Genomic DNA, 23,182 nt, shown 5'->3' on the forward strand with positions numbered 1-23,182 from the left:
AGCCGTGCAGCATTGCGACAAACATCCACACGTATCGTGGACACGTCGAGTAAATAATATACTTATTACAATCAAAGGAATACATCAACACAGCTCCAAAGCAAATACAGGACAGCAGCGACCACGCACAGAATTAGAGCTCTCGAATTGACTGAATCGTTGCCGCAACCCAATTCCTAACAATCATTAACACAAATACTGATTGACGTTGGGTATTTTAAAATTGGACGCCGATGGAAGCTTGGAAACACGAAAATCTGTGATTATATAACAATCTGATAGTTTGGAAATTATGAATTTAGAATACTCGAAATACTTAAAGTTTGAAAATCTAGAAATTCGATCGTTCGTGAATGGTAAGAGTTAAAAGTTGTAAATTTTAAAGCTGGAATGTTATCTAAAAAATTGAAACATTTAATATTCGTGATTAAAATTTTTTCTGAAGAGCCCAGCCAATTTCCATTCCCCGTACGAGGGGCAGATTTAGCGCGAACGTTCGCGTCTGCGAATAGAAAAATGCACACGTCTTTTTCCCGAGTTTCATTAGCTGCTCTTTGTTCCAAGGATCCGGCTCCCCGGGTTTACGAGCGTTTTCTCGTCCGAAAGAAGGGCTGTTATACCGTTTCTGGAACATCGGAGTGGATTCTTTGAGCAGCCGTGCCTGAATTAACGAAACAATTAATGTAAACGACCGTGAACGAACGACTTCGCGAAGTCGTCGTTTTCTTTGCGCCCCTGCCGCCAGATTTTCCAAGACGATAGAGTCTCGGTACTAATTACACGATTCGGTAGTAACCGGTAAAACTTCGAAACACGAGAAGAAGCGAAAGCACCCTTCCGCTACTTACGCCGACCAGAGAACTATGATCGCACGATTACCATAAACTTGCATACTTCCTGAGGTCGGGGAACAAAAAGAGGGGATTAAATCCGGGTATAATAATATTATCTCGCCGCGTGCTAACAGTAATTTCTAACAGCAATACGAGGAAAAACGTCTTGGAGGAGAGTTCATCTTCGTGTGATAAATTTTAACTGTGTCCTCTTTTCAGAGTACGGGTGATGATTCTTTAAATGAACATTTCTATCCCTCCCAAACTGTGGGATCCCCTTTTAGAACCAATAAAGCATAAAACACGTTATTTAAGATACTATTACAGTGATGATTCTTAAAATGAACACGTGATTCGTAAATTGAACATTTCTATCCTTCACAAACTGTGGGATCCCCTTTTAGAACCAGTAAAGCATAAGCCACGATGTTTAAGATACAATTAGAGTGATGATTCTTAAAATGAACACGTGATTCGTAAATTGAACATTTCTATCCTTCACAAACTGTGGGATCCCCTTTTAGAACCAGTAAAGCATAAGCCACGATGTTTAAGATACAATTAGAGTGATGATTCTTAAAATGAACACGTGATTCGTAAATCGAACATTTCTATCCCTCACAAACTGTGGGATTCCCTTTTAGAATCAGTAAAGCATGAAACACGATATTCAAGATGCTATTACAGTGATGATTCTTAAAATGAACGCGTGATTCGTAAGTTGAACATTTCTATCCCTCACAAACTGTGGGATTCCCTTTTAGAATCAGTAAATCATGAAACACGATATTCAAGATACTATTACAGTGATGATTCTTAAAATGAACGCGTGATTCGTAAGTTGAACATTTCTATCCCTCACAAACTGGGGTGCTCCTCTGTAGAACCAATGAAAACGGAGTAAAATCATAAAAACGAATCATATCCTCAATCGTTTTTCATATTTGCTTTTCTATTAAAAAAATTAATTATGTACCATCCCGATTGCAATTTTATTTTCACGTTAATAATATCAAACTTATGTAACTTTATCCTTAGCGTCCCTTTTGGCGTTTTGCCCTCCCTTAGATGTAATATTGAATTTAAATTTGTCACACGTCAACGAATAAAGTTCGATGCGCGAAAATCTGTCGGACAATTTCAGAGACTCCGTCGTAGATCCGAGGAGGAGGCAATTACGGGCGAGTAGGGCGAGCAAATCGCGAGGAGTCGTCGAGAGGATTCATTATGCCAGCTCCTCGGGCTCCGTGGCGTTTGTTTTCACTGCTCTCGTCGCCTGGCCACGCGAGAATTGACTGTCGAGGGGCAAACGTTGGCCGATATATCGCGTCTTGGAAACCGTTTCGACGGCTGAGGAGCGTCTCGAACGCGACCCTCGTGAAAGTTAATTATGCAAAGGTTCGCGAGAGCGTCCCGGCCGCGCCATCTCGAGATGGAAAACCGATTCGTTTAAAGGCGAGGGCGTCGTGTGAGCGGCTGATAACCGAGAGACGATCTACCCTCCTCCCCGGGTTATAATTCAGCCCCCACCCCTCTGGGTAAACCGAATACTGTCTACCTTTACCCCCCGGATTCTTCGCGGATTCTTGCGACGGAGTTTTCGCCCCGTTGATTGCGTCTTCGCGGCGATTGAAATTCCTGGGGGATAAGAAGTTGCTAGAAAGAGGACGGATGAAGATAGAACCTGGACGGGGAATTGGCAAATAATTATCAGCTCCTGGAAGCCCGATATTAAAGTCTCGGGGCTTTCACGGCTACGAATGGCGCGCCGTTAACGTGGATCTCACGGAAACAGTGTTCAGTTTCAATCGATGCCAACGTTTCGAACACGATAGCGTCCTAGAAACCATCCGGCAAATCAATTTTTTCTACCTGGAGCAGAAGAAGCTTTCGATTTGTTATCGAACGAGTCCGTATCGAGGTATTCCAAGTTGAGACTCTCAAAGAACAAAGTACGGTCACGAAAGATAAATTGCAAAAATTGTTTAAAAATAAGTCTTTTGACATAAACAATGGCGTCTGTTCTTCTAGAAGCGTCTCTCGACTGTTCGTCTTTTTTTCTATTTAATTTCTGTCGTCAAATTTCGGACATGACCACTCATGGTACAACAACGATCAACAGCGGGGCACAAGCGATAGAGAACCTCGTCCGATGAACAAAGTTAAGCCGAACATAGACAGTGTTTAGACGAGCGACTATCTGGGGATTTCTGTGTGCTGTTGGCATCAGTGATTCGAATTCCAACCCCGAAACCTATAAGCCCCCCGGCTAATGGTCAACAGCAGCCGGTATTGGTTAACAGAAAGAAACAGACGCATTCGCGGAGAACCGAATCCCGGAGTGTTTGATTTCTCAAGGCTGACTCCGATCGACTTATACTACTTGATTGATCAGAAATCCCCTCGTGTGTACCCTGCACTCGTACCACGGATAGACGAGTGCCAATCAGCATTTATTACTTCCCGGTTCGCTTGCAGGAATACTGCATACCTGATCGATTAAAAAACGCTGATTGCTGCTTTTCTTAACGCTCGAGCCACCCACGCCTATGGTGCATTTATTTACAGCAAAGAAGTTTAAATTATTGATGCGATGGTAATTAAAATTCGTTCTCTTATGAGGAAACTACGGTCAATTTTCAAAAATTCAGTCTTGAAATTTTGTACAATTTTTGTTAATTTTCATCGATTTTAACACTTTGGTACCTTTAAATGCAAAGTGTATATAATTTAATTGTTTGGATTTTTGTAAATTGACCGTAGTTTTCTCGAAAGAGAACGAATATATGTACATAGCATTCTTGAGGAATTGTTTATTTAGATACAAAATTATTTGCTCTCGTCTATATTAATTATATAGTTAATCTTAAATAAAAGGAATACAATTCAACCCATACCTTTCGAACCAAATAATGTTTTCACGTTTCTTCTCGATCGAATCGAGAGCATTGTTAATCCGGATAAAATAATTGCATTGAAAAATGTCGTATAATTCGAGGAACATATCACATTTTAATTATGTACATTCCCATTATATAGAACGAGAAACAGGTGATTTATGAAGCCCTTTCAGGTGTGCGAAACGAGTTCCCAAACAACCTTGTTAATGAACTAGCTCGGGGATTTCAATCTCTGGAAAAGATCGTACGTCAGCGAAATTTTCGATGCGATGTACAATGATGCATAAACAGCAATTTGCTGGAATCTCACCCTTTCGCCTCGTTTCGCCTAAAATGCATAGTATCTGCGCGAAATGGAATTTCTACGACGATATTTAAAAGACGATTTCAGCAATGTTTCTTAAAATGAACACGTGATTCGTAAATTGAATATTTCTATCCTTCACAAACTGTGGGATCCCCTTTTAGAACCAGTAAAGCATGAAACACGATATTTAAGATACAATTACAGTGATGATTCTTAAAATGAACACGTGATTCGTAAATTGAACATTTCTATCCCTCGCAAACTGTGGGATCCCTTTTTAGAACCAGTAAAGCATAAAACACGATATTTAAGATACAATTACAGTGATGATTCTTAAAATGAATACGTGATTCGTAAATTGAACATTTCTATCCCTCGAAAGCTGTGGGATCCCCTTTTAGAACCAGTAAAGCATGAAACACGATATTTAAGATACAATTACAGTGATGATTCTTAAAATGAACACGTGATTCGTAAATTGAATATTTCTATCCCTCACAAACTGTGGGATCCCCTTTTAGAACCAGTAAAGCATGAAACACGATATTTAAGATACAATTACAGTGATGATTCTTAAAATGAACACTTGATTCGTAAGTTGAACATTTATATCCGTTCTAAACTGGGATGCTTCCATGTGGAACCGATGAAACGTGAAAGACAACATTTAGAGCTATGTTCAATTTACGAATCATCGCTATAACACATCGATGGAACCAATTTTCAGGTTTCCCTTAGAAAACTAATTATTTCGTACACGTATAAATATTTCGAAAATTTCCGTAGCGATGTATAATGATGCATAAACAGCAACTTCCTTGAACCTCGCCCTTTCGCCTTGCCTCGCCAAAAACGCGTCGTGTCTGCGCGAAGTGGAATTCTTATGTTGCTCCACCGTCGCAAATAAAAAACATATTCATGGCAAAGCGCATAAAATTCCGAGGATGCAGCCACAGAATTTGGAGATATTGTGAGCAAGATTACTACGAAGGTACGAATATTTGAATACACAACCGCGATATAAAATATCTTATAAAGTATTCTTCATCCAACCATTCGTTTCTACGATTTTCCGGCTCTCTTATAACTCTGTCATATTTTTCCAAATTCCCGACTGGAATAAAATTAATATTTCTGATAACGTATTACCACGATTCGCGATCCAACCTTGAAAAATTCTTTCGAAACTGAGAATGAAAAGTTCGAATCCGCTGGCTCGTTCAATGGCATAGTTCAGCTCGCGTCTTTCCCCCTCAGGAAACGACGAGAATGTCATGGCGGATGCAACAAAGTGACATTCCCAGCGTCGCGTCGCCTCAAAAGGAGAGAAGTTTGGAAATAGTTTCCCCGGCGCCGTAGAATGTCACGGAACGCTAAAACTACACGCGTAGTCCGCGACCGATATTATTTATAACTAAACGCTCTGACCATAGACGACTAGCGCGCGTGTGTTAATTCCCATAGACACGGACGGGGAATTCTGATCGATAAAACTCGGGCAGCCTTCGCGGGGCGGGAAAGTCTAAATTTACACCTACCCGCCGGAATACGACTGTTTGGATAATATTTACACGGATACCGGGGGCGACATTGTTGCAACACCGGGACCTGTAAATTTTCCAGCGACCTGGCATGCAGATTTATTCATGAAAGCCCGTCACTGCCGAGTCCCCGGGACGTAACCGCAGTTTGTACCCGGCAAACTGTAGTCATAAGCGCCCCGTAACTCGACGGGGTCAAATAACTCACATCGGCTTCAAATTGTTTTACGTATATGGAAAGTTTAGACTGCATAGAGAAAATTTCTTACGCGTTTACAATTTTCAATAGACTCAACAATGAAACACTACTATTATATTACTACTATATTTGGTATATTTCAATTTTCCTAAAGGGGATAGAAATAGAGTAAATAGAAATTTAAAATCAGTTCTTGGGGAAATATAAACACATTGTTTTCGTGTGACAAGGAAGGAAAGAGAAAGGAAAGGAGATGGTGAATGGTCGGTCGAGGGGTGGATATACGTATACTAATGGGTGGACGGTCGAACGCTTGCGAGAGAGACAAGAGCGTAGCCCTCTAGTGGCGAGAGCAAGAACTATCGCTACATTCGACTATCACTTTCCTTCGAATAACTGTTTCATTACTCTAAGCGGATGGTATTTCTGGTAAATTCATGGAGAATAAATTCGAGGCAAGAAGCTGAACGTACAAATAAATTTTATACAAATATCTGACATATACGGTGTCAACGAAACCAGTGCACGAGTTTAAAAAAAATACCATCCCCTCTGTTGTATTTAATAATACCCAAAAAATTAAAAACGTAACATGTGATTATAAATTTCAATATTCTCTATGCTCCTTCACAATTAACAAAGAAACAAGAACACTTTGCACAAGAAGCTGAACGTAGAAATAAATTTTATACAAATATTTGACGTGTACGGTGTGAACGAGGCCGGTAGAGTTTTGAGAAAATATCGTGGAGTCGAATATCTCGAAGGAGGTCTGCAGTCCCTGTTCTCCAGAAGCGCGCAATTTAGCGGAGCATCGAGCCGAACAGAAGGATCGACAGGAAAATCCTTTCTACAAAAGTCGTGGCGCGAAAACACGCCCGCCTCCCTAATTGGTTGCGGCTGACAGCTGGATGCTTTTCAGTCCCTGGACGGGTACTGGTGGGAAGCGTTGGCGATTCACGGAGCTACAACGACGCCTTTAACGACTGGGCGTCCCTGTTATCGCGTCGGGGCGATCCATTAACGACGCCGCCGATGCAATCTCGCGAAACGGCGTCCGCGCGACCTTTGTCGACTGCAGGTTCGGTTCTCGCCGACGCTGATCAGCGAGTTCTCTTTTGGTCCTGCCTTGTCCTTCGCGTTAATGAGAATTCCTGGCCCCCGCAAAGGCCTCACGATACACAACAGTTCCATAGAACCGGGGGAAACGTTCGTACCGATCCGCGATGGAACAGTATCTCCAAATGATGATTACGATTCTAATTTCTGGTCAAATCCTAGAAATTTACGAGTCGATTTGAGTAGATCAATTGTAATTTGTAATTTAGGCACGATGAATCATCTTTGACAATTTTTTAATATTATTTTATTAGAAAAATTGCTAAATTTATAACCTAACCCAAATGATGATTACAATTCAAATTTCTGGTCAAATCCTCCGAATTTACGAGTCGATTTGAATAGATCAATTGTAATTTGGGCATGATGGATCATTTCTGACAATTTTGTAATATTATTTTATTAGAAAAATTGCTAAATCTATAACCTAACCCAAATAATGATTAAAATTCAAATTTTTGGTCAAATCCTCCAGGGCCTTCGAGTCGATTTGAGTAAATAAATTATAATTTGTAATTTAGACACGATGAATCATTTCTGACAATTTTGTAATATTATTTTATTAGAAAAATTGTTAATTTTATGTCGCCAATTTCATTTTATTATTTCCAGTAGTTAAATATCTGTTTAATCGTGAGCAGACATTGTCGTGCAATTTTTTATTCATATTTATTTTGTAGGCCGATTAATGCACGTATAAATACGCGATATTAATTATACAAGGTACATGCACTTTCACAGTAATTGCTTGAAATAAATCATGATGTATGATATTGCAATATCAATCAGACATGGCACGCGTTAATATCACTGTAATAATACTCGATTACAAAAATAGATACCTGGACGCGTACGCTTGCGTTACAATTATAAACGAGACGTAAAATTGGAAATATATATTTTTGAGAAATATACGTATAAAAATAAATGTTGGAATCGTTTACGACGAAACGTTTCAAGTTGTTTGTTTAAAAAGGAAACGGTTTTCTACGACGACGTTCGGGATTCGTGTCAATGGCTGAATCGTTTCGAACGGTACCAGAGATTGTTGACTATCGTCTTGATACTGGCGGGGGATCTAGGACAAAGGATCAATCGATTTCGGTGAATGTTCGGCCGTTGAGCAAATTGCAAGCACCTTCTCGCGTGTTTGCAAATTGTTGTACCGTTCGCGTGTTTGCGAACTGTTTGGACAATTCTCATTAACCTATACAAACCTTGAGAATCTAAGCACGTGGACCTCCTACGCGGAGAGCTCGAAAAAATAATGGCGCAGCTGCAGATCTAAATCCAGCACGCGAAAATAATAAACACTCGTTTCTGCTATTCCAACAATTTTTATTCTCACGAAAACTACTCCGTCGTTTCATTCAAAGACTACGAAAGAAACCTAAAACTCAAGTGATATTACCTTCTTTGACTATAAGAGAAATAAATCTTGTCATCTTTCCAGAATTCAATAATAATTCTTAATATGAACACGTGATTCGCAAATTGAACATTTCTATTCCAACTGGGAAGCCTCTGGAGCCAGTGAAACGCGAAAGACAATATTTAAAAGACGATTATAGTAACGATTCCTAAAACGAACACTCGATTCGTAAGTTGAACGTCTCAAAGATTACGAGAGATACTTAAAACATGATTGATATTAACTTCTTTGACCATTTTCGTCCAAAATAATTTACAATATGAATTATAAGAGTAGTAAATCTTGCCCTCTTTCAGGAATTCAATAATAATTCTTAATATGAACACGTGATTCGCAAATTGAACATTTCTATTACAACTGGGGAGCCTCTGGAGTCAGTGAAACACGAAAGAGAATATTTAAAAGACGATTACAGTAACGATTCCTAAAATGAACACGCGATTCGCAAGTTGAACGTCTCAAAGACTACAAGAGACACTTAAAACTCGATTGATATTAACTTTTTTGACTATTTTCGCCCAAAATAATGGACAATATGAATTATAAGAGAAATAAATCTTGCCCTCTTTCCAGAATTCAATAATAATTCTTAATATGAACACGTGATTCACAAATTGAACAATTTCTATTCCAACCGGGGAGTCCTTGGAGTCAGTGAAACGCGAAAGAGAATATTTAAAAGACGATTACAGTAACGATTCTTAAAATGACCACGTGATTCGCAAATTGAACATTTCTATTCCAACTGGGGAACCCCTGGAGCCAGTGAAACGCGACAGACAATATTTAAAAGACGATTACAGTAACGATTCCTAAAATGAACACGCGATTCGTAAATTGAACGCCTCAGAAACTACAAGAGATACTTAAAACTCAACTGATATTAACTTCTGTGACTGTCTCTGTCCAAAATAACGGACAATGTGAATTATAGGAGAAATATATGTAAAAATATATGTTTCTTTGTGTACTGAATACTTCGTAGAGTGGATATCTCACGTAACATCGTACGAAGAGAGTATTTCCATTTCAGATGCAGACGTTCTCTTTAAATACCAGGTCTAACGCATAACTAATTCACCTCTATTATTTTCGTTCCTAGTGGACCGATCAATATTTTTTTCCAACGATCGACACGATGATCAGGGACGCGTTTTAAGATAATAAATAGGTGTATCTCTTCCCCTGCGATAACAAACATTTTTTTAAATATTTTTCTGTATGCTCCATGTCATTAAAATCGATGAGTCACGGTCGAACGAACCTCCCTAACGAGTTCCCCGAACATTCCCACCACAAAATTCAACAGAGCACCTGGTAACATCCTCCAAAAATTCTTCAATCTCTGGAATAACAAGGAAACCGTTTACGATGGGGTTCGAAGTCGTTCCGCGGCGGAAGTCCAGGCAGATTATCCGTCTCGTCGTCGTGAAATCTGGTAAAAAGTCGAGAAAATTCGCAGGGAAAATGGTCCAACGGTGCCCGCGAAAATGGAGTTTTGCACGCGAGCACGGAATAACTCGATCATCCACTGACTACAGAGGGTGAGAAGGCCGTAGAAGGGTTGCGGAGGAACGTACTCAAAGGCATAATACAGCGTCCAACGGGGGGAAACGAGCCATTATAAATAGGCGATTATTCACTTTTGAGCGTTAACAACATTTAACATACGTCAAAATCGAAACAACTTGCGAAATTTCTATATTGCACACTATTATTCTTAACAAAGTTGGAGTTAGAATAAAAATTCGATCTTAAGAACTGAAATAACGTACGAAATTTCTATGGAGCACGCTACTATTTTAAATGAAAGATCGTTTTGACAAAGTTGGAGTAACAGTAAACATTTTTACAAGACTCTAGCGCTATTATCGTCACCCTGTTTTACGTTTCGTCCATCTCGCGAACTCGTCAAGCAATGCATTTTCTATTTTAGCTGTTCAAAGTGTTTCTAAAGTGATAACTTACGGTTCGTCTTGGCCTCACCGGGTTACGTGTACGGGAGTAACTGTATTTGTTTCAGCGTACATGCACGTGGCCCCTTTGAGACTGGCGAGAAGCCCGTTACACGCTGGGTCAACTATAACCGCAGAAGCAACGACGGTTTCGGCCAACCGTTACCTTGTTGCGTGTTATCTGCGGGTCCTGATGTCGAGGAGTCTCTATGGACGCTCAGAGTCCAACTAGAACACCGTTCTCCCCGTCTTCGTCGACCCAAAACCACCCCTCAGACCATCCTACACGCCGACCTGCCGTATTAAGTTTTCAAGGCGGAGCATCGAGGTTCGAAATGTCGAAAATATTCGCGACTTCGAATTTCGACCTCGTATAGAAATGATTCGTTCACGTGTCGATTTCAAAAAGACGAATTTAACCCCCTCAGGGATGATTTTTTTTTCTTTTTTTTGGGTCTATTTATTATTGACAGTAATTATGATTATAATGAAAAGGAAACTAAATGTTTATATATGTGGCCATTTAACCCCCTCAGAGACGATTTTTTTTTTCTTTTTTTTGGGTCTATTTATTATTGACAGTAATTATGATTATAAATAAAAAGAAACTAAATGTCTACATATGTGGCCATTTAACCCCCTCAGAGACGATTTTTTTCCTTTTTTGGGTCTATTTGTTATTGACAGTAACTATAATTATGAAGAAAAAGAAACTAAATGTCTAGATATGTGGCCATTTAACCCCCTCAGAGACGATTTTCTTTTTCTTTTTTTTGGGTCTATTTATTATTGACAGTAACTATGATTATGAAGAAAAAGAAACTAAGTGTCTACATATGTGGCCATTTAACCCCCTCAGAGACGATTTTTTTTTTCCTTTTTTTGGGTCTATTTGTTATTAACAGTAATTATAATTATAAAGAAAAAGAAACTAAATGTCTACATATGTGGCCATTTAACCCCCTCAGAGACGATATTTTTTTTCCTTTTTTTGGGTCTATTTATTATTGATAGTAACTATAATTATAAAAAAAAAGAAACTAAATGTCCACATATGTGGTTAAGGGCGTGAAGAGGTTAAACTTTTGTTTATGAAGTGGTCTACCCCCCCCCCATTTGAATTTGTATTTGATCGAAGAATACTTTGGGAACCCCGAGCTTTGGGCGAAGACAGAAGGAAGAAATCAATCTTTTACAGCCGTGACGCGAGGAAATTCCCTTAACAAATTGACTGCCAATCACTCGGAATCGAGTGACACGTATAGCCCACAGGGAGCCGCGTCGCTCGTGTTCCGAACGGCGGTCATATTTACTCGGTAACGAACGATATCTATTAATAGGCGTTTCTGTCAGACCGTGACGAGGCTAATAAAACACCGCCGATTATGAAAACAATCACGGGAAACGATAAATTCGACTGGTCGAAAACATTTTGATACATCCCCTGTCGATCGTTCGCGGGTTATTTAAAAAATTGTTTGGAGAACGCGCGGAAGATACTTACGAGAATCGTTGTGTCTCTTTTCTGAGCAAAAGTATACTTGACGAAGTATATATTGTATATATTGTATTATACATTTTTTTATGTAGTTCGAGGATCAGAGTGAGGGTTAATTGTCATCAATAACCCCTCTCTCGAAGTAACAAACCACCATGATGAACTTTGTGTCTCTTCTCTAAGCAAAAATATAATCTCCTACATGGAATCAAATTTTATTAAAACTGAAGGAAAAAAATTCTCACATATTATATTTGACAAAGAAATAATTTCAGCAGTGATAAAATAATATTATAGTTCGAGGACCAGAGTGAGAGTTAAGGTTCATCAATGACCCCTCTCTCGAAGTATCAAACCATCATGATGAACTTTGTGTCTCTTCTCTAAGCAAAAATATAATCTCCTACATGGAATCAAATTTTATTAAAACTGAAGGAAAAAAATTCTCACATATTATATTTGACAAAGAAATAATTTCAGCAGTGATAAAATATTATAATTCGAAGACCAGAATGGGGGTTAAAGTTCATTAATGACCCCTCTCTTGAAGTAGCAATGAATTAAATTTTATTAACTGCAGGACAAAAATTCTCACACACTACATTTGACAAAAACATAATTTCAGCAGTGATAAAATAATATTAAAGTTCGAGGACCAGAGTGAGGGTTAAGGTTCATCAATAACCCCCCTCTCGAAGTAACAAACCACCATGATGAACTTTGTGTCTCTTCTCTAAGCAAAAATACAATCTCCTATATGGAATCAAATTTTATTAACTGCAGGAACTAAATTCTCACCATATTTGAGAAGGAATTAATTTCAGCAGCGATAAAATAATATAATTCGAAGACCAGAATGGGGTTTATCAATGACTCCCTCCTCAAAGTAACAAACCGCCATCGCGAACTTTGTGGTGGCTTCGAAGTTGAGGAAACGCTGGAACTCGGAGGTCAGAGTACCGTGACGGACGAGAACGGGACAATTAGAACTCCGAGCCAGTGAAACGGAAGCCAGAAGCTTCGAATTGGTGGCGAAACGAGTGTCGATACGTTCCCTCTGTGACAAAACGCTTCGACCAGGGGGCCGGTGGTGCCCTCTGTTTGGTCGATACGTCTTCGTCTGGATTCCTGCGCGTCTTTCCATGATTCTTACTGATAAAATCAATCCTATCGACGCTGCGTGGTCGTCGGCGATACGGATGAATTTAGAAGCGCTTCAGATTTTAAATTATCCGATATCGGACGGAGACACCGACCGCGGAACGGGGAACGGGTCATCAAATGCACGATGAAAATTCCATGAATCTATTTTCCGCGTTTCTCGGGATAAAACCCAGGGTCCGACGAACGGATGTGTTTTACGCGCAACCCGTCGCACGGCACTTCCTCCGTTCGATTATCGACCCTCCTGACCCCCGTGGGATCGTTGCCGCGAGGGGCGAATCGGCATATGTTACCCCTTTGAACTTCCTGCGGGGCAAAAAGAGTCCCCTTTCCCTCGGCGAGAAACCATGTGTCAGTTGGACATTGTCTTTCGGCGCGGACGGTGCTTATCGAAAGCACGAGGAGTCAGCTTTTCCGCGAAATGAAAACTCCCGCGCGGTTCCGTGGACAATTGGTGAGCCATTTCTCGAAATTCTCTCACGCCTCGCCTTCGACGATATTTCCCCGCCCCGGGGCAAACAAGCTCGAAATTCACCCCTCTAAACGCGTGTTTTCTTACCCCGTGCTCTTTAAAAAGCTCACTTTTCGAGCAAACGGACGCGTGTTCCGATTCGACGCGAAAAACTGAACAAACAACGTGGAATAAAATTTGTTCGCGCGCGGCTCGGTTGCGGGGAAAATCGATCTCGAAGATACTCGGGGCGCGAGGGATTCGCGATGCAGCGCGTGCGGCGCTCGGGTATATTCAGAGTCGATTTTCTCAGGAACGGAGCCTCGTACGGGAAAATCGTATCACGCGTTTTCGGTTCGTTTTTGCGCGTAGAACACACCTACGGTTTGAAAGAATCGCTCGTTTACGGAGGTATCGGTGCACGCAGGTCTTGAATCTTCTCGACGAACCGCGTGACGGCGCCGCGGCGATCGTATTTATAAAACTGGTGGAACGTTGTGTGTGTGTCGAACGGGACGCGTCGTGGTAGACTGGAGGCGAATTTATGCACTTGCCCCTGCGCATTCATCAGCCGCATCACCGGAGTAGATGGCACTGTAAACGATTTACAATACACGTCCGGCGTCGTGTGTGTATATAATTTATAACACGTCAAGAGAGGAACGGGCGAGGGACAAAGAGTACACTGAGGTGTGGAGGGCAATGAGCCAGAAAGTCTGGCTGAAAGATTCCTCTCAGTCGAGCCTCGTTCCTCGGTGACGAAGGATTGCCCCGTTCTCGTTCGATACACCACGGAAACAGGTGAAAATAACGCTGAAACTGTGTCGAAACAAGTGTCTGCACCAGTGAGAATGCAGTGTTTCGCGCAAGTCGCGATCCTCGTCGGCGAAACGTTGCGTTGATCGTGCTATTTCTGGAACCCAGCCGCCAAAGAGGAGCTACGATGGCCAATACGCCGCTCAATTTGTCGGAAGATAAGCATACAACTTGGAATAAAATTCCCCGTTCCGTGGTTTCTCCGCCAGCAAACGACTCCTCCAGCTCCCGTCGTCGTCCATCGCTGTCTCCTTCCCGTCCATCGCCATGTTTGCGATCCGGTCGCGCCTTTATTCCCGTTTCGTGCGATACCAGAGAATTTTTCCGGGCCGATTCAGCGTATTTGTTGGATCGTTTCTCGTTCGAATACGTTCCGTCGCGCACCTGCGAGCTCGCGAAACGCGCTCTGGCACGGACCTAACCGGAGATTCTCGTACTATTGCTCAATTTTCTCGGTCGCGCGAACATTTGGCAATAACTGTACCTCCTGTCCCATTCACGCCACCCACGTCTGCTCGATATTGCCGGAGGTTCAAGCAACTCGCAATAACAAGACGCGACGCGAGCTGGTAACATCGACGTTCGTCCTTGAATCTCCATTTTAAAATCCCACCCACGTATCCACACTGGAACTAGCAATTATAGTGCATTTATTTCTAGCAAATAAATTAAATCCATAGTTGAACAGATAAGCTATGGTAAATTACTATTTTTATTAAAAATTATTAACGAGTAATTATAGTGCATTTATTTCTAGCAAATAAATTAAATCCATAGTTGAATATTTATTATGATAAGCTATGGTAAATTACTATTTTTATTAAAAATTATTAACGAGTAATTATAGTGCATTTATTTCTAGCAAATAAATTAAATCCATAGTTGAACAGATGTTATGATAAGCTATGGTAAATTACTATTTTTATTAAAAATTATTAACGAGTAATTATAGTGCATTTATTTCTAGCAAATAAATTAAATCCATAGTTGAATGGATATTATGATAAGCTATGGTAAATTACTATTTTTATTAAAAATTATTAACGAGTAATTATAGTGCATTTATTTCTAGCAAATAAATTAAATCCATAGGTGAATAGATGTTATGATAAGCTATGGTAAATTATTATTTTTTTTTAAAATTATTAACGAGTAATTATAGTGCATTTATTTCTAGCAAATAAATTAAATCCATAGTTGAATGGATATTATGATAAGCTATGGTAAATTACTATTTTTATTAAAAATTATTAACGAGTAATTATAGTGCATTTATTTCTAGCAAATAAATTAAATCCATAGGTGAATAGATGTTATGATAAGCTATGGTAAATTACTATTTTTATTGAAAATTATTAACGAGTAATTATAGTGCATTTATTTCTAGCAAATAAATTAAATCCATAGTTGAATATTTATTATGATAAGCTAAATTACTATTTTTATTAAAAATTATCAACGAATCATTTTGGTAATTCCAGTGTCAACGAGCCCCTTAATTTTATGGAAACTGACAAACTTAACAGCAGGATTGTTTTTAAAAAATGCTCGAAATAGTTTATCGCACGATTTCCTTAGTTTTCGTCACTTTTCCAAGCACCGTAGTAGTTAACTGGATTAATTTTAATATTTACGTCATCGATTGCAACAAAGTGTGCACACTTTGTCATTTACCAAGCACCGCAAAAGAAAGAATCGACCGAGCTGGATGTAAAAGTGTGCTGATAGTGGTTGTATTGCATCGACATTCTGTCCATTTTTATTGTACGAAGATATCAATTTTTTCTGTGCAGAGGAACGCACAGTTCGGTTTAACAAAACAAGACGTTGCATCAAACCGAAAATTTACGTCATCGAAACGGGGGATTTTTTTCTCTATCGATTTTTTGTATCTTCGGTTGGGGAAGAACGAAAGCTCACGGGCTCGTCCCAGTTTTGATGCGTAAATAAACAAAACAAGTCACTATTTTTGCGATAGACTCTTTTCGTGCAATTCTGGACTTACGCCAGTTGATTGGGCGACAGTAATTATAAAAGTACTCTAAGGGTCTTTTAACATTTGCTTTTTGCGGTATTATAACGTGAATCCAGTTTTTCTAGAACCTTTCTTTTCTCAACTTTTACAATTACCGGGGTAATTACGAAACAGAGTTTGCAAGGGATGGAACGTTCCATCGCAACAAAGTTAAGAAAGAAAATGAAATAAAAATATATACAAAAGGGGTTTGATATTCCTGTATCCTATATTCAAATTTTTACTACGATTAATTTGTTTCTAATGGAAGCTTTCCACCAGAGATTTCTAAACTTCGAAAGACGCGTGGAACTCGAGCAGCAAAGAATAGATAATCTGTCGGAGAGTTTCGAATTAAGTTCCGTGAAAAGGTGTGAAACGAAAGTTAAACGTCCAACGGGTAATTGGACGAAGACTGACACCTCGTAACTTAAAATTGCAAACGCAGCTCCGCGACAGCATAAGTGAATTGAATGCTCGTCCAAAAAAATCGCGTAGAATTTTAAACGCCCTCGCGATGCCAACAATTTTGATGAAACCAGCATGCTGCCTGAGAAACTTTCGCAGTCTTCGAATACTTCATTAATTTCCACGCTAATTTCATACTTCCAACTGACTTTCGTAATTATATACTTAACACTGCAATTTCATAAAGTTTATTCATAATTCAAGCTAATACTGCTTTGCACCAATTTAACACATAAAGTTTCTGGGAAGACCACGTTTTCGAACCACCAGGTGCAATAATATCGAGACACTCGGGTGCTCGAAGCTTCTTAGAAATGTTCTTTTAGTAGAAAAGTGCGGATATAAAGCTCCCATTGACACAAAGTTTACCTTAATTTACTAAATCTAAAACTAGCAAGTGTTTTCTCAAGTGTTCCTCGTGCATTTCCGGGGAGCCTTCTACTTACAACAAGCCTTCCTCACCGGTTTTTCCGGTTGCCAATAACAACAAGTACTTTCCAACTATTTGCAGAGAAGCTTATTTCGACAGACGCAAATATCATCTCTAAGAAGTTCATCTCACTGTTGTACTCTTTGTTTATTCTAAAACACGTTCTTCTTCGGTTATTTCTATGAAATATGACCAAATAATTGGATTAACACAGTTTATTACACTCCCACTTGTAACATTTTTATGGAATTCTCACCAATTTTTACCAAATGTTGTGTTTATTACATTGTGTGCTACTTTCCTACTTACAAAGTAGTTTTTTTATTGTTAACAGACAAATGAGGAAAGTATTAACAATTTAAACAGTATATAAAAATAAATCACTATTAAGCATTCACAGAGAAGTTTATTTCCACAGATGCAAATATCATATCTCTAAGAAGTTCATCACTGTTGTACTCTTTGTTTATTCTAAAACTGGTTCTTTTCCCTCGTTTATTTCTATGAAATATTATGACGTTTCGATGTTAGTTTGGGTCATCCACGATGAATTTTTATTCAAATAATTGGATTAACACAGTTTATTACACTCCCATTCGTAACTTTTTTACGGAATTCTCACCAATTTTTACCAAATATTGTGTTTATTACATTGTGTGCTAACTTCCCTACTTACAATGTAGTTTTTTTATTGTTTTTTATTGTTAACAGACAAATAAGGAAGTATTAACAATTTAAACAGTATATAAAAATCACTCATATGTATTTTCTCCCCCTGAGCGGTCACCCCATCCTGCCACTGCACGCGACCCAATGATGCTGCACTTTGGTGATCGAACAAGGATCGGTGTTCCCAACATCCAACAAACTCGACCCATAAAATATAAATTTTTTCGCCCATTTATAGTGCACGAATACAAGTGGGAGTAACTATACACGCATGTCATTAGATAACTTGAAATATATAAATTTATTATTCCATATTTTCGAGAAGAAATGCTCCCAAAGGAGAAGTCAATAATTTACACTAAGCCCAGTGTCTTTATGCAGTTTTATACGAAAATAACGGGGGGGCGGGTTTGAATTAAAAGTGGTCGATATCGCGATAAAAAAAAAGACTTTCCTTGGGCCAAAGGCCGAAGAAATTTATGTACGCCTATAATTCTGGAACGTCCTGAAATCCCGATAAAGCTTACCGGATTCCCTGGCTCGTGCCACGACCCGATATTCTCACTCCTGCGAATCGTTTCGCGAGCCAATAAACGTTACGTTATCTCGCGAAAATTTTCCGTGCCCCCTCCCCCAGCCCCCTTCCACGGAACCGTCGATGAAATCCAGGCAGAAAGAAACATCGCCCCGGCTTGGCTCGCGCTTATCGGCTCTCGTTACCACCCTTTTCGAGCTGTCCGTGCTTGTCTGTATCAGTTTCAAGCGGAGACGTTCCGCCCCGATGACCCCGAGCCCTTATTTCCATCCCCCAAACGAGATTCGTAGAACTCGCGTCACCGACAAATCTGATTTCGATCGCCGTTCGAACAAATTTTTTCGAATTATTGCGAGGGGTAGTACTTTCGAACGATTTCAAAAAACAGAACTTTACGCTCGTAGCTATTTCGATGAAAAGTTTACGAAATTTTAATTTCCTTTTTTTGGAAGTTCGAGTTTGAAACGAGAACTGGAATAATAAACACGACGCCTCGAAATGCGTGAAAATTGAATAGTAAACAATTATTGTCGCCTCTCGTTATTTGAGTTCTATCGAGCACTCGAGTTCGTAAGGTAAATATTAAAACAACGGTCGAAACAAAATTCCGACAGCTGTTGCACGAATGTCCAAAAGTGATTAATACACCTCCCTATTCGATCGACCTAAATGGTGTACGACGCATTTGGAACGAATTGATCGTTAGAGTCTGATAGCACCGAACATAGAAACGATTTTAAAAAAGTTTTCATAGAGAAATGACACGAATGGACTACGAGAAGAGGTTACATTATCAAATTACATTTGTGTTCTCGCGTAGAAAGTGAGCTCGTAAAGGAACACTTCTAATATACAATATTAGAAGAGACAACGTTGTGAATCTGTGGGAGTTGTAAATACAGAAACTACTAAAAATTTGCTACGTTAAAAATCACTCCGCGACTAAATTTGTTTGCCAACTTGCATCCAGCTAGCCGTATAATTAGCCTAGTTTGAATTTAAACGATATCTAAATTTAAACGGAATACCGTAACGAAAGAATACGAGAGATACTGTTCGCGAACAAAGTTTAACATTTCCCGCCACACACAATCGTGTACGAATAATCGATACATCGGGTGACCACATCAAACATGCAAATGGCCGTTGTTCGATCGAGCGAGTGTCGCGTCACGCACGGCTAGAAGACTGCACCGATGGGTTTCTTTCATTCGTAACAGTTTCGCTATTTCTGCGGCCCGCGGATCCTCGTAAGCTTTTCACCGTCTTTATTAACGTTCCAAAGTTTAAACAAATCTACGCTCCTCCTGCCAACTTGTGTCTCGCTTTCAGTACTTTGTCTACGCGACTCTGGATGCGTCGTATCGCTCCACGCGCCTCCATAACCTGCACGATGATAAGTTTCTGTTAACTCACACATATGTTGGAAGACAAGGTAAGATCCCAAAATATTTTTTATCCACTAATATACAGTATCTGGGGAAAACACATTCGTGCACGTAACTTCGTTCGCGAAATATTATTGCAACAATCAAATTGTCACAGCCCCTGAATTATATAAATTTAGGAAGGTTGAAGTATTTCATGACGAAGTATAAAATAGTAATAGTCGACAGCCACCGAATGCGCCAAAATGGCGTCGACTAAACTCGCTAATCGCCATAGCATATATGTATATCTACGGTCGTCTTTAGTCGACTCTTCATCGACAATTTCTTTTACTTAAATTCATTATATTTTGAATTTTTAATTATCTAGTAAAACAGTTATTATTACGTTCGACTCTAGGTCCTCCTAACCTCTTCTTGTAGCACACTCGCTTTCCTAGAAACTTTTCAACTTGCATTATACATCACCACTAAATAAAAACAATCTATCGAAATTTGAATTTCATTAATTAGTAAACACTTATTTCTACGTTACAATTCGAAGAGCACGGTGAAAAACGAACGTGTCAAACCAGTCAAACGAAATTAGACGATACGAAGTTAGCTCGTTCCGGATGTGTAGCATTTCGAAGTTTGTTCTGTCTCGACGAAATGAATTTACCTTCCAACGGAGTTTGGATTCCCCCTGCTCAAATTTTCCAGAAAATTTACACCTTCAGGTGTAGAAACTTGTCTACGACGAAGTTCACTCTGTTTTCCTAATTTCTGCAACGTCTACGAGCCTGATGAGTTCCCTAGGTTTCGAAGATACTGGCCCAAAAAAAGTCTCAGCTTGCAACACGATTACTCGATGTCATCGCGAAATTCTTTTTTTATTTCAAAGACTCAAAGTTGAGAATTTTCCAAAATGTTAGATCAACGCGAAAATCTCTTGCGTTATAGATGCAATACACGGTGGACAACGTTCGGAGACACAATATGCAAGGATGGAAAAATTGACGCGAGACTCACGATAATTAAATCGAGACCTACAATTCCGTGCAGCTGTCGTGCCGGGTTTTCCGCGCGGAATATTGGAAAAGCGCGAAGGAGTTTTCCCCCCTGTCGAAAAGTTCGATGGCGCTCGAGACTGGCCTGGAAATATATGTTATTTCCATCGGGAACCCGCGCAACTGTTGTAAACATGCAAATACAGCAGTTAGGAGGAGCGCCGGTCGCGGAACCATTTCGCGCAAATAACAGTGCACCGTGGCGCGGCGTAACTCGTCTTTCTTTTTTTCGGCTGCATTAACGTTTCGCATTATTTACGAGCACCGTGAGATACAGTGTCTGCAAATAATGTAACCGCGGTGGCCAGGCGAACACCTGCCAGTCCGTGGTTTGCCGAAAAGTTGCCGGAAATCGTCGCGAAATTAGCCGTTACTCTTCGCCCGAATCTGACTGCGGGTTTCGTTGGGCATTTGACGTGTTGAAAATTGCACGGAGAAATCAAATTTTCAGTAAGGGAAGTGAACAAAGGCTGGCAATTTTGCTTTCTTTTTTAATTATTCTGATTTTATTACCCGTCGGGATAATTGGAAGCTTCTGTCGAAGTTTTCTAAAGTAAAAGTATAGCAAATTTATCGAGGACAATGTCGAATGGAACTCTACTTGTATTTCAGATGTTGCAATTCTTTTTAAGAAATCGAATGGGATACAATAAAAGGTGTTTAAGCTATGCTTAAATACTACTTAAACTGTCAAGACCACTTTTTATATCGTGTATGGGCAACTCTGTTGTAGAAAGAATAAACAGACGAGCGCTTGCGAGAGAGACAAGAGCATGGCCCTCTGGCGGTGACTACAGGAACTGTCGCCACGAGCGTAGATTGAGTCCCCAATCGTATCGTCAGAATATCGTGTTCTAATGATCGTAGCACAACCAAGAAGAGTATGAATTTTATCACAATTCTCTATACACAGTGTAAACGTCAGAAAGGAGCGTTTCTCGAACGATCTAAATAAAGATTAGTTGTTTTTTTTGCTGGTGGAAGAATAGAATTGGACCGGTTCATTATCGAAGAACGTGGCGACGGGCTGTAATTGCAGGAAAATTATTCCCGTGTTTCATTACCGTACCGATAGCCCGAACGTCAAAGACCCATTGCGGCCATTATCTCCACGGTCGATTAATTCCTCTCCCCGATACATCAATCGAAACGCATCGACGCGGGCTCGCTTTCCGTGTTCTCTTTTCGTCATTGCATTTGCAAAGCGGCACAATAGGGTAATCCCGACGCGACAGTGGCGGGATATTCCGCTACCCGACTTCCAATTTCCATTCGTAGCCAGCGTATAGGCGGGGCCATATTGTAGCCCCCCCCCGGAATATAAACCAGAAACGACGCGACTAGGGGGGGAGAGGGGAGGGGGAGAAGCACTTGATATAGAAAATACTAAATCCCTCGGAAGACTGCGCTCGTTCCGCGACCGGCTATCGGGAATCGATGGACAACGAAAACAAAAATATAAAATATATATATTGAGAGAATTGGTATTTTAAGACGACGGAGAGAGGATCAATTAATCAGTTCACGCGTAATTAACGATCGCTTCCATGGCTGTAATCTCGCAGCTGGAGTTGTCGACCAATTTTACCAACGCCGGGAAAAAATTTGTTCCGTTTCGGTAACGTTTGTTCATTATTAAGCACACTCGTCGAAAGTTGCCAACGTTTTATTTATAAACGTTATTAATTGAGAATGTTATCTATAGGACGAGGAAAATAATATCGTTTTGGAGTTATTTTCGCCTTTGACGATGAAACTCTGCTCGATAAGAACAGGATCTTCTTTCGAATTCCAATGTATTTAAAATAAATGGAAAATGCAGGCCAAAATTTACTGCATATGAACCTTCGTTTTTGGGGAAATCTATTATAAAAATTCATTTGGTGTAGTGCTATTTATTATGGCTTTATCAACGCGTCTGACCATTATTGAATATTACTACTTAAAAAATTTCTATTCGAGTATTGTTAAAAATGTAAGAAAATCAGAAAATTATAGCTTTTGTTTTACAATGATTCTTTTAAGGACAGCACTTGATTAATAATAGTATTAAATTTGTCAATATCGCTTGACAAGTCAAATTAAATTTTGTAAATGTAAAAAAAATCAGTTATAAAATTTTAGCCCCTATCTTACAATGATTCCTTTAAGGACAGCACTTAATTAATAATAGTATTAAATTTTGTAAATGAAAAAAAAATCAGTTATAAAATTTTATATATATATATATATTTTATTTTATATTTTATTATATATGTAATTAAAATTTTGTCAAATTTATTAAAAGAGAGAAAATCAGTTTTTCTTGAGAAGTTCGTCAGATTTTTATACGAGACCATGAATTTCCCATCTCTCAGGTGCACGTTTCATCGGTGCTATAACTTAGGGTATGGAAGACGCCCCCGCAAAGGAAC

The 23,182-nt window shown here is 39.5% G+C and overlaps 1 protein-coding gene across 4 annotated transcripts in view; it reads left to right on the forward strand.

Moving 5' to 3' along the window:
* LOC122404561 (dipeptidyl aminopeptidase-like protein 6) overlaps nucleotides 1–23,182 on the forward strand; it is a 205,773-nt gene that overhangs the window by 156,220 nt on the left and 26,371 nt on the right. Inside the window, exons 1-2 of one of the 4 annotated variants that reach the window (XM_043408623.1) lie at nucleotides 19,210–19,581; nucleotides 19,664–19,766. The exons of 2 other annotated variants lie outside the window; for them this stretch is intronic. In XM_043408623.1, coding sequence (XP_043264558.1) covers nucleotides 19,752–19,766 — 15 coding nt within the window. In that variant the 5' untranslated portion in view covers nucleotides 19,210–19,581; nucleotides 19,664–19,751. Of the gene's footprint in view, nucleotides 1–14,149; nucleotides 14,374–19,209; nucleotides 19,582–19,663; nucleotides 19,767–23,182 lie in introns of those variants that run through there. One more of the 4 variants, XM_043408622.1, reaches the window with a different exon arrangement.

This window comes from Colletes gigas, unplaced genomic scaffold (assembly GCF_013123115.1).
Source record: "Colletes gigas isolate AHSC1104 unplaced genomic scaffold, ASM1312311v1 Colletes_gigas_Sc00003, whole genome shotgun sequence".
NCBI classification, from domain to species: domain Eukaryota; kingdom Metazoa; phylum Arthropoda; class Insecta; order Hymenoptera; family Colletidae; genus Colletes; species Colletes gigas.